Source organism: Nannospalax galili, unplaced genomic scaffold (genome assembly GCF_000622305.1).
Source record: "Nannospalax galili isolate Female #2095 unplaced genomic scaffold, S.galili_v1.0 scaffold17, whole genome shotgun sequence".
NCBI lineage: Eukaryota > Metazoa > Chordata > Mammalia > Rodentia > Spalacidae > Nannospalax > Nannospalax galili.
In genome coordinates this window covers 5,386,207-5,397,984 of record NW_008342276.1, presented here as the reverse complement: position 1 = coordinate 5,397,984, position 11,778 = coordinate 5,386,207, and the positions used below count along the sequence as shown (strand labels likewise).

Genomic DNA, 11,778 nt, shown 5'->3' with positions numbered 1-11,778 from the left:
AGAAAGAAGAAATAACTTGGTTCCTAAGAAAGAGTGGGCAAAGCTAGAAGGCAAGGTACTCCGTTGTTGCCCTTTATTTAACTTTAAACTTTTGGAAACACATCAACATTTTGCATACTCATAAATTAATCTGACAATATTGAAACTGATCAAAACATAGTGACTAGTGAAAGAAAGAATTAATCCAAGTTTTGTGTGGCACAGCGTAGCAAGCACTGTGTCACTGAGCTGAATCCCTACCCTCTATTTTGTTGTTGATCCTTATTTTGAGACAGTGTCTCACTAAGTCACCCAGGCTTGCCTTGAACTCATGCTGCAGCCCAGGCAAGGCTTGAACTTGCAATTCTCCTGCCTCAGTTTCCCCAGTAGCTAGAAGTACAAGCCTGTGAAGCCAGGCGTACTTCCAAGATCCTTTTGAGCCCTTTTTCTGTATTACAAACTAACATCAAATATCAAACTTAATTGAAGCCTACTTTGCACATGCATAGATCAGCAATTCTAAAACTATTTCTGGAGCTGGAGAGATAGCTCAGCAGTTAATGGCACTTACAGTAGGCCTGGGTTCAGTTCCCAGCACCTACGCTGTGGTTAACTACCACACATTACTCCAGTTCCAGGAGATCTAATACCCACTTCTGGTCTCCATGATCATTGTATGCACTAGTGTGCTTACATACACACAGACAAAATACTTAAACATATAAAATAAAAAAAAATAATATCAAAAAAATTTAAAACTATTTCTATGATTGATCATAAGTAGAGAAATTAGATATTGGGAATCATGTTTCTCCCTTAGAGGTTATGAATGTGAAAAAGAGCAGGCTTGGATGAACTCTGTGAAATATGTGTGAGATAAGATACAAAATGTAATAAAAACAGACTGATAGATGAAGATGGATAGAGAGATCATAGTGTGATACCCTTGGAAAGCATTCCCAGGACCACTGAAAAATGTTATTATATGCATGCTAAATTTTAGCTAACATCATACAAAAGAAATACAAAAGGAATGAATGCTTTCCAGGTACATAGAGAGATAAATTGGATTTCAGGGCTGGAGAGATGGCTCAGCGGTTAAAAGTACTGGTTACTCTTGCAGAGAACCTGGGTTTGGGTCTCAACAACCACATGGCAGCTAACAACCATCTGTAACTCCAGTTTCAGGGAATCCAGTGCCCTCTTCTGACCTCTGTGGGCATTGCACAACTCAGGTGCACTTACACACATGCAGGTAATACGTGCATACATATAAATAAAAATAATAAAATAAATTATAAAGAGAAATAAATTGGATTTAAAGAAAGCAAAAACCTGATTGATTTTAAGTAAAACATAAATGTGAAAAAAGAATGGGAAAAATGTATAGGAATACACAGCAAAAAAATAAGTGATAAGTCCAAAACTATCAGTAACCCCCCAAACTTAACTGAACTGAAATTCTAAATAAATATAGATTTATTAAGATAGGCTATTTAAATGCCCCTCAGTCTTCTCCATAAGATCACTCACATTAAGCCCATGGACAGAAATACAGTGATAATTAAAAATATAAGACTGGATTTCTGTGTGAACACAAAACAAAATAAAGGGTATGTCTACATTAATTTTAGAACAATGAGCTTTGGGGCAAATACTAAATGACTAAGAATAAAAGAAATCATTATAAATAATAAAAATGTTTCACTAGGAAATATAACTCTTATTGTATATGTGTCTAGCGTTGCAAGTATTTAAAATTCCCAGAGTTAGAAATAGAAGTGGACAAATATTAGTGAGGGAAAATAAAACACATTTCTTCTCAAGGACATGAGGAATGAATTTAACAATTAGCCATGTTTAAGTAATAAACTGTCTCAAAAAAAGCTTTAAAATATTCAATACCATGTCCTCTGAACACAGTGCAATAAAGCCAGACAGCAATAACAAATGAATGTTTAAAATCTCCACGTGTTTAAAAATCAGTAATTCATGGATTAAAGAAGACAATCTAGTGGAAATTATAAAATAGTAATGTTATGTAGCAAAATGTATGTGATACAGCTTGAGCAGTACTTGAATATTTATGGTTTTAAAAATACAAATAATACCAGGTATGGTGGCACAAGCCTTTAATCCCAGCACTCATGTACCTGGAAAGCATTCATTCCATTTGTATTTCTTTTGTATGATGGTAGCTAAAATTTAGCATGCATATAATAACATTTTTCAGTGGAATGCAGGAGGCAAGAGTACGAATTTAAAGAAGCATAAAGAAAAACCTGCTGTCTAATGCATATTCCTGTTACAGGAAAATGTGGAATGAAATAGTAACTCAAAAATAAAACCAAGTGGCTCTATGTCTCACTAAAGCCTCCTTAAAAACATGATATAAAAACCCTTTCTAGAGCTGGGTGTGGTGGCGCACACCTTTAAAGCCAGCACTCGGAGGCAGATGCAGGCCGATCTCTGTGAGTTCGAGGCTAGCCTGGTCTACATAGTGAGTTCCAGGCCAGCTGGGGCTACAGGGAGACCCTGTCTCAAAAGGACTAAATAAATAAGAGGAATGAGGGGGGACAAGTGAGCACAAAGTACATTGACACATATTTGAAAAGAACATGATGAAATACATTATTTTGTATACTAACCTAAAAGTTAATTTACAGAAATACATATAATAGGATTGAGGATATATGCCATGCATGATCCAAGTTCAATGATCAGTACCACATGCACACAAGACATATATGTATATGCATATACATGATAAAAAAGCAAAGATTAAAATTAATAAGATAAGCGGGAAAGATTTAACGAAGGAAATAAATATTAACTATAAAACATAAATTAAAATAAATATCATAAAAAGCATCAATGAAGTATGCATACATAATATCTGAGTAATTTGATTTTGAAATACACTAGAAAAACTCCACCACCTGTACAGAAGGAGATATAAATAAAGATATTTATCAATATCAATAATGGTAAGATATTGATAATGTCATGAGTCAAAGCATTAAACATATTGGGATATGTGTATCTAATCCAATTCTATGCCATAGAGCAGTGTTGAAGACAGGAGTTAACTGGCTCCACGTAAACCAGCATCGAAAGAGCCACACACAGCAGTCATGCTACAATCCCAGCAATGGGAAACTGAGGCCGAAGGATTACATGTTCAAGACCAGCCTGGGTTGCATAGTGACCTCAAGGGCAGCCTAGAACCTTGTCTCAAAATTTAAAAATCAGCAGGAGGAGCTGGAGAGATGGCTCAGTGATTAAGAGCACTGGCTGCTCTTGCAGAGGACCCAGGTTCAAATCCCAGTACCCACATGAGGGTTATCAACCATCCATAACTCCAGTTCCAGGGGATCCAAGGCCCTCCTCTGTCCTCCGTGGGCATTACACGACATAGGTGCACTTCATACATGAAGGCATAACTCTCATACACATAAAAAAAATTATTTAAAAAAGACCAAAAAAAATCAGCATGAATAAATTTTCTTAAAAGTCTAGTTGTTAAAGTCTGTTCTAATAAAATGTACATAAAATTTAAAGTTAATGTATAATTATAGTTCAATTCATCTATATATATACATTTGATATGTTTATGACATGCAGTGATAAAGATATAAGAACAATCAGCACAGAATTCACAGCACAGTAACTTCTACAATAAAAGAAAAAGAAGCCACGGGGACATAATGAGTTTTGACAATATTATATATGTTTATTTTTGTAAACTAGGCAAACAACGCTTGTTATATTAATATATTGTCTACCTCTAGAATATTTATAATAAACTGTAATAAATATGGAATTTTACATTATTAGAAGGAAAAATAAAAAATGTTTCACAATCTAAGACAATTACAAAACCATGAGACATGAAAGTTCAGATCAGCACATTCATCATGAATTTCTTCTGGCTGGTGCGCACAGAGATCCTCCTGCCTCTGCCTCCAGAATGCTGGGATTAAAAGCCTACATCACCACACCCAGCACCATCATGACTTTTTAAACTTTTAAAAATGTATTCATTTTTATTTTGTGTGCATAAGTGTTTTGCCTACATGTATGGAAGTGGACTCAAGAGCAGCATTGGATGCTCTTGCAGAGGACCTGGGTTTGGTTCCCATCACCCACATGGTGACTAACAACCATCTGTAACTCCAGTTCCAGGAGATTTGATATTCTCTTCTGACCTCCTCGGGCATTGCATGCAAGGGCATAATTAGACACATACAGGCAAAACACTCATACACATAAAATAACAATTTTTTAAAAGATATTATTTTGGAAACTTCATCTAGCATTTAAAATGTAGGAAAGATTACATGGAAACAAACAGTTATAGGTTGCTAGGAAAGGCATAAATTATTGGAGAAAGAAGCCCACTTGACAGACTCTATCAATCAGTCATTCACTTTTAAATTTGGCAGTCTACAATTTGCAAATCAATAGTCCTGCTGTTCCACAGTTAGAAATACAGACTTGCTGGGGCATGTTTGTGACAGTGAAAAGTAGAAAATACATGTCCATTCATAAGTGAATAATCAATTAACTATAATAATATAATAATGGATAATCTGCCATCTAAAAATACGAGATAGGGGCTAGAGAGATGGCTCAGAGGACAAGAGCAGTGGCTGCTCTTGCAGAAGACACAGGTTCAATTCTCAGCACCCACATGGCAGATAACAACCATCCTAACTCCAGTTCCAGGGGATCTGATGCCTTCTGATCTCTGCTGGCAGTGCATGACATGAGTGCACTTACATACATACAAGCAATACACTCATACACACAAAATAAAAATAATAAAATATTTTTAAAAATATGAGTTAGACCAACAATAAAACCAGACATTATTAAAGACCAGGCAGTATTCTAATATCAGTGTAATAAATAAAGTCTATGAGGTAAATCCTGTTTTCACACTTTATATATGAAAACTAGAGACAAACAAATTTAGATAACCAGCCTGAGTTAACTGAAGCTTAAAAGTTGCCAAGGCAGATTTCAAATTCAGACAGGCAAGTGGGTGTACTGCATTTACCATAGGTGATTCTACCTTCTATAAGTAACAACAGGGAAAGTCCTAAAGTGAAAAAGCAGCAGACAGAACAAGAAATACGACGCGATAGATTGTGTGCATGCATGATTGTATATTCATAGAAAGGTGACTGGAAGATCGCCCCTGCCCTAAGTGCTGACAGCCACTGTGAGGGACTAGAGAAAAGGGGGCAGGAAGGAACCGATGGGGATTTTTCATAGCACGTTGTGTGACTCTGCTGATGAGCCCAACCAGCATGCATGTGTGCATTGCCTATGCAGTTAAGACAGCCACTCCCACTGAGCCAATCATGTGAATATCTGACCTTCTGGTGAAGATGGTTTGCTTCCATTTCCAGTGTCCACAACCTTGGCTCTGGGCTTTGTTGGATCTTTTCTTTTCTCTAAATCTTTAACTGGAAGAAAAAAGCAAGAAATAGAGCATGGCATTATATTAATGTCTAAAAGAAAATATTCAATGAGTTTTACTAGAACTCTCCGCAAGACCAAAAATATTAACAGATATTAGCACCATGGTACATACTCTTCCTCAGATGTTGGACTTGATATTTTTCAACTTTGTCATGAAGTACGAAAAGCACTTAAGGCTCAGATAAAATGAACACTGTGGGCAGATGTACCAAATAAATGTAATACTTCATAACAACAGCAAACATGGCATGACTCTCCTCCATCTCATATACAAGGAATGAAAAACTCATATGCTAAAACCTAGCTCATAAAATGAGTGTTGGGCCTAGGATTCAAGCCTTAGTTTCATGTCTCTGGGCTTCGTGTATGGACTTGGCTCCCATTCTAGAATGATAGTAACTGTAGATATTCACATTTAGAATTGCTCTATCTTCAAAACTAAGTGGAGGTTCCCATAATATTTTGGCTCAAACTTAAAAAGAAATTTCCTAACACTTTCTTCAGACATATAGTCACTAGTAAATGCCTGTGTGACTGTAAGCAATCCATGCTCCTGTAAGCAACCCCAGTGAATCTCACTGGGCTCTCAAAAAGAAAATGAGGAAAAGAAAAGGACAGCATGGAAGTAGAAGGGAGACTAGTTGGGAAGAAAAACTCAATCACCACCCGGGGAAGGGAGACGAGGGGGCAGTGAGAGTGAGTGGATGTGATTATACTATACACATGTCTAAAAAAGGCATAATGAAACCCGTGATGTACAATTAATCTACAGTAACAAACATAGAAGACAAAATTATTTCTCTATTCATAAATGACAGTGTTGACCCTTAGTCCTTTAATATGCTCATGCCCACCTGCACCATTAGCTTAGAATGCACTGCATTCTCCGGCTAGAACCCCACAGCAGCCTTCGTACCTAATGTTGTTCAAGGCATCTGAGACTATCATCAAATGACAAGTTTATGTATAAATAAAATGCCCTACAAAAAATGCAGAAACAAGTCAACGGCAAGGTATTTCATTTAATTGTTACTTATAGTTGAAGGAGATAAGCAAATTTACTGGTGAGTAGGCTGCAGGGGGGGAAACAATGATTTCCTCCAGCCGTGCTTGCTGTCTCCTCCAGGACACAACTCCTTAATCCTGTCTTGTCTCCTCGGGACACAGTTCCATCAATCCTCTCTTTACAACATCCTCCTCCTCTTTCTTTCTACTGGCTTTTATTTCTTTGCTGAAAGGGTTTGAGACTTGACATCTCCTCAGGGCAGGGCATATCACTCTAATTCTATTTTTTGCCCTTAAAACCCTCCTTGGGGGTTGGATAGATGGCTCAGCTGTTAAGAGCACTGACTGCTCTTGCAGAGGACCTGTATTCAGTTCCCAGCACCCACATGGCAGCTAACAACCATCAGTAACTCCAGTTCCAGAGGATCTGATTCCTTCTTCTGACCTCTGCGGGCAGTGCACGACATGGGTGCACTTACATACATGCACTCATATACATAAAATAAAAATAATGAAAAAATTATTTTTAAAACTTTCCTTGTCTTTCTGATACCTACAGATTAAGTTCTGAGATATAAAATAATAATTAAAATTGTAATAGTCTTTGATTATGCTAGATTGAATAACCTAATTTTGAAATTTTTATTTATTTTTAATTTTATGTATGTGAGTGTCTTGCCAGCACACATATAAGTGCACCCATGTCGTGCCACAGAGATCAGAAGAAAGGCCCTGGATCTGGAGTTCCTGGCAACTGTTAACTCCCATGTGGGTGCTAGGAACCAGACCCAGGTCCTCTGCAAGAGCAGTCAGTGCTTTTAACTGCTGAGCCATCTCTCCATCCCCATCCATAACCTAATTTTTATATCTACTTTTATACCCCATTCTCTGGCTTCTTTATAAACACTAGCACTAGAGATCTTTTCTTTTACGAAGACATAATCCTGCTTGCCTCCTGTCTCACTAACCTCTCCCATGTGCTCTCATTTTCGGGTACTTTTCCTACTCCCATTCCTGAAGCATGACTCTATACCAAAGTGGTCTTCATCTCTGCACACCCCACCTATAATTTCATCATCTAACAATTCAAAATTCCATCATGGATGACTTCCACATCTGCAGCTTCAACCCCGCCCACACATGGGCTGCAGCCCAGATCACTCACATTAAAAGAAAATACAACTGTAATTTCAATATGAGAAAAATTGTGCTGAGCAACACTGGAAGGAGAAATTGATCTGGGAAAGAATAATCATCATCATTCCAGAAGTGGAGATTTGGAGAAATGTTCCTGGAAAGGGAACACTTAAGTCTTATTATAAAGATGGACAGCAGAATGCAGTCAGAGGTCAATGGAACAGGCTTCCAAAAAGGAAAACTGATGGCTAGGAAGCTTCCCAAAACAGCCCATAACACCAGCTTATACATGAATTTTGAAAAATAAAAAGTTACACAGTTCACACAGAAGACATAATGAATGTTGCATCTTTCAGATAGGAACAAAATCAGTTAGGAACAAACTGTCATGCCAGGTGTGGTAGCAGGCTTGTAATCCCAGGCCTTGGGATGAAGAAAGACCAGGTTCACAAGTTCAAGGTCAGCCTGGTCTACATAGTGAGTTCTAGTCTAGCCTGGACTATAAAGCAAGATCCTGTAACCAAAAAAGGGGTGGGGGGAGAAAAGAAAAAAGAAAAGAAAAGAGGAGATAGAAAGAATGGAAAGGAGGGAAGGGGACAGGGGAGAGGAGAGGAGGAAAGGGAAAGCCAAGGCAAAATGATATTATAACAATAAATTCACCACCACATGGGCTTCTTTCTGCCTTAAGTCCAAATTTTGTTCATGGTTCCATGGAGGGGAGGGTCTTACAGGGAGCAAGAATACCAGTGTCCCTCTGCTGCTCAGCTGGTGGATACTTGAAGTCTTCCATCACAAAGCCTTCACACTCAGGGAAAGCAGACTGCCTCTCCTGTCCTTTACCGTTTCTCACAGACCTTGAGAGAAGTCATGTCCAGTACTTACATAAGGACATAGGAGGTCAAAGACCGCAGTTCTGAATAAATGTAGAACTGATTTATTTATACTAAAAATAACCAAAACCTCTTCTATAGCTTCTCAGCAATGGGGATCTCGAAACAGTGTACCATTTATAACATCCGCACCTGCCAACAATGGACTCACCAAACATCTTTGTTCAGAAGTCAAAATGACAAAGTAGTTCCCTCTAAAGCAAACAATAATAACTTTGTGGATCTAAAAGAAAAAAAGTCTATGATTTTAAGCTCTTAGAATACATACTACAGGCACAAATCCAATGTTGGACAGGGCCTCAGGTGGTACTTTAAGACCTGTAAATACGTACTTCTGAACTGGCCTTGAGCTGGCTTGCTTTCTTTGTCTTTATGGTATGCAATAATTTGAACTGTGTAATTCTGCTCTGGCAGGAGACCTTGAATAATTGCTTTTGTTGCAGTGTTCTGGAGATTCAATTGGTTGGTTTTGCCCCCTATAATAAAACAGAAAGATAAGTAAGCTATAAGTAAATGAATGCTCTGAGAAAGTTTACTAACCGCAAATCAAGATTTTTAAGAGACAAAGACATTTTTAGAATTTATTTTGGTTCTATGTTTTACAGTACACAATATGTTTTGATATATAGCAAAAGGTAATGACATTTGAAATACATATGCTGACACGTGTATAGAGCCTAATTGTAATGTAATTTTCATTCTCCTGTTCAGCATATTCTTTTGCATTAGATAACAAATGGTTGCCTACATTAGATTAAAAAGCAGTCATAAAAATATTCCTTCATCATACCACACAATTACATTTATTCTCTAAGAGAAACTATAGTACAAAATTAGAAAGCACGTTCTCAGCATCAGGTAGTCTTGAAGGAAAAGGATCACTTAAAAGTGCAGGGAGACACATGAGCTGGCTGAATGTAATTATCCATGCTGGTATCTTTTCCTCTGCTCTCTGAAGTAATCTAAGGCATCCTTGAACCGTGAGCAATTTAATTACCTTAAATCTGGCTACCACTGGCTCAGGATGCCAAAAGAAATACTCAGTGCCTGTCTACTTAAAAGTTAGACTCATAAAAAGATTTCAAAATCCCCATCAGACTGACATCTAAGGCTTTCTTGAAATGCTTTTGGTAAATATTAAACTTTTATGCAAAACCCCAAATATACTTTTCTTCCCTAATTTCTGTCAGTGATTCCCAATCTGATAAAAGGGAAATTAATTTAAAACAGCTGTTCCTCTAACAGTAACAGCCTCAGAGAGGTCTGAGTTAACACAGATCATACATAGTACATTTGAACTACATACTAATAAAATTATTAAGTAAAGCTGAAATTTGTCTTGCTATTATTCAAGCTTCCTCCTACTAAACGACGAAACTGAGCTTTCTCTTACCAAAGCCCATTCCTCTAAGTATCCAAGATGTTAAATTTTGCTTCACAAACTTCTATCATTCAAAACTCATCTATCATAAAGTATACAAATCTTACATAATTTATACATCACTTTTTAAAAGGTTCTTAGAAAACCCTGAATATTATAATCTCTCTTTGGAAGGCAGAACATAGTATTTTATTAAAGACTTTGAGACTCATGAAATAAAAAAAAGCTTTAAACTCTTGTCTAAACCAGCATTTCCCAAATTTATTTGACCATTAAACCATTTGGATGCATATCAGCTATCGGCATTCTGCAGAACACCATGAAACATTCTTTGGGAAAGATTGGCATAAGCAAGACTTGGTCCATGATTCACAGTGCTAGAACACACAAAAACATTTTATAGTTAAATGTACTTAGTAATCTTTTAATTTACTGTGTTTAATAAAGTAGATACTAGTATATCAAAACTGACTGATTGACTTAGCCATTGTAACAAGGACAGTGCATAAAGTAAACCCAATATTCATTAAGAAATAATTTACTCTTTCAATTTTTGTCACTGAAAGGATTTAGGCAAGTTAGGGATCTATCCCTTGGGTACACTGTCTCAGATGGGATTAAAGGATCAAGTTGAGGTTTGGTTCATAAGGCACTTGCATCAGTTATAAGATTCTGTGATTCCTTGATGACATGTGTTTGGGCTACTTAATAGTTTAGCATTATTAGTAATTGTCTACAAAAAATAAAGTACTTAGTGCCTATAAGGAAAAAAGGTTTTCAAGACTTGATATAGGGAATTTTTTAGTTCCCCAAATAGTAATTCGGAATGAGTCTGTAATGATATTTTGTAACCAAGCAAGAAGCCAGGTGTTTTATCTACCTATCTTAGAGATTTATAAATGAAACACTGGGTAATATTCCACAGTTGTGAACAACAATAACAACAAAAATGTATCTTCCTCATTAAATCTGTTGGGAAAGAGTCCCCAATAGAAATAAGTCCAGTTATATAACCATCTCCACCACCTGTTATATTTATACAAACATACAGGTGTGATGGCTAATCTTTATTGTCAAGATGCCTAGATGTAAGATCAGAAAGAAGATAGGTGAGGCAAGCCTCTGGGTATATGTAGATAACAGGAAAAAAAGGATGGATGTGGGCAATATGGTTCCATGACCTGGGAAGTCAGGCTTAAACAAAAAAGACAAAACAGAGAAAGTCAGGTAGGTGTCAGAGTCCCTTTCTCTGCTTCTCTTCTTTCTAGTCAGCCAGGAAGTGAATAGCTCTCCTCCAACACATATGCCCACTGCCATGATGCTCTGCCCAAATGGATGGGCAAAGTAACCATGGACTCAAACTCAACCTCTGAAAACAGGAGCCAAAATAAATCTTCCTGTACTTAAATTATTTATGTCAGAAATTCTGTCACAGCAGCAAGTAGCTAATACATTAAGGCCATGGTATTATTATTAAGTATTTATTTTGTGCTTCCTCAGCAGTGTGGAAACCCTGAAGAGGCTCTGTGAGCAAACTCTTTCAAATGATCCTAGAGCAACATTTGGCACCACACATCTTTAACTATCTGTGTATAAAGAGCTCCCGGAGCTCCAGAAGATGTAGTTGATTATCTTTACCTGATGCTGGAGCCACAAGAAGTTTGTATCCACCGAATTTCCCTCTTGGAGCCTTCCATGAAATCTGTATGCTGTCATGTGAGATCACATTATATCTTAACCTTGTGGGTGGAGCCACTGGAAAGGAACAGCAAAAAATGGCTTAAACATGGAAATATTTAAGTCTAAATTGAAAAGTCAAAGTAGCATAGCCAATGTACCCAAGACTTCATCGGCATCGGAAAATGTTCTTTCTACAATTCTAATGATAAACCAGTG

General features: G+C 37.1%; 1 protein-coding gene across 1 annotated transcript in view; it reads right to left on the bottom strand.

Annotated features, from left to right (window-relative positions):
• The window catches only part of Col14a1 (collagen type XIV alpha 1 chain), a 241,977-nt gene that overhangs the window by 193,735 nt on the left and 36,464 nt on the right, over positions 1-11,778 (bottom strand). The window contains exons 3-5 of the mRNA XM_029565850.1: positions 11,521-11,637; positions 8,834-8,977; positions 5,364-5,453 (exon numbers count right to left, since the gene is read on the bottom strand). Of these exons, the coding sequence (XP_029421710.1) occupies positions 5,364-5,453; positions 8,834-8,977; positions 11,521-11,637 (351 nt within the window). The remainder of the gene's footprint in view (positions 1-5,363; positions 5,454-8,833; positions 8,978-11,520; positions 11,638-11,778) is intronic.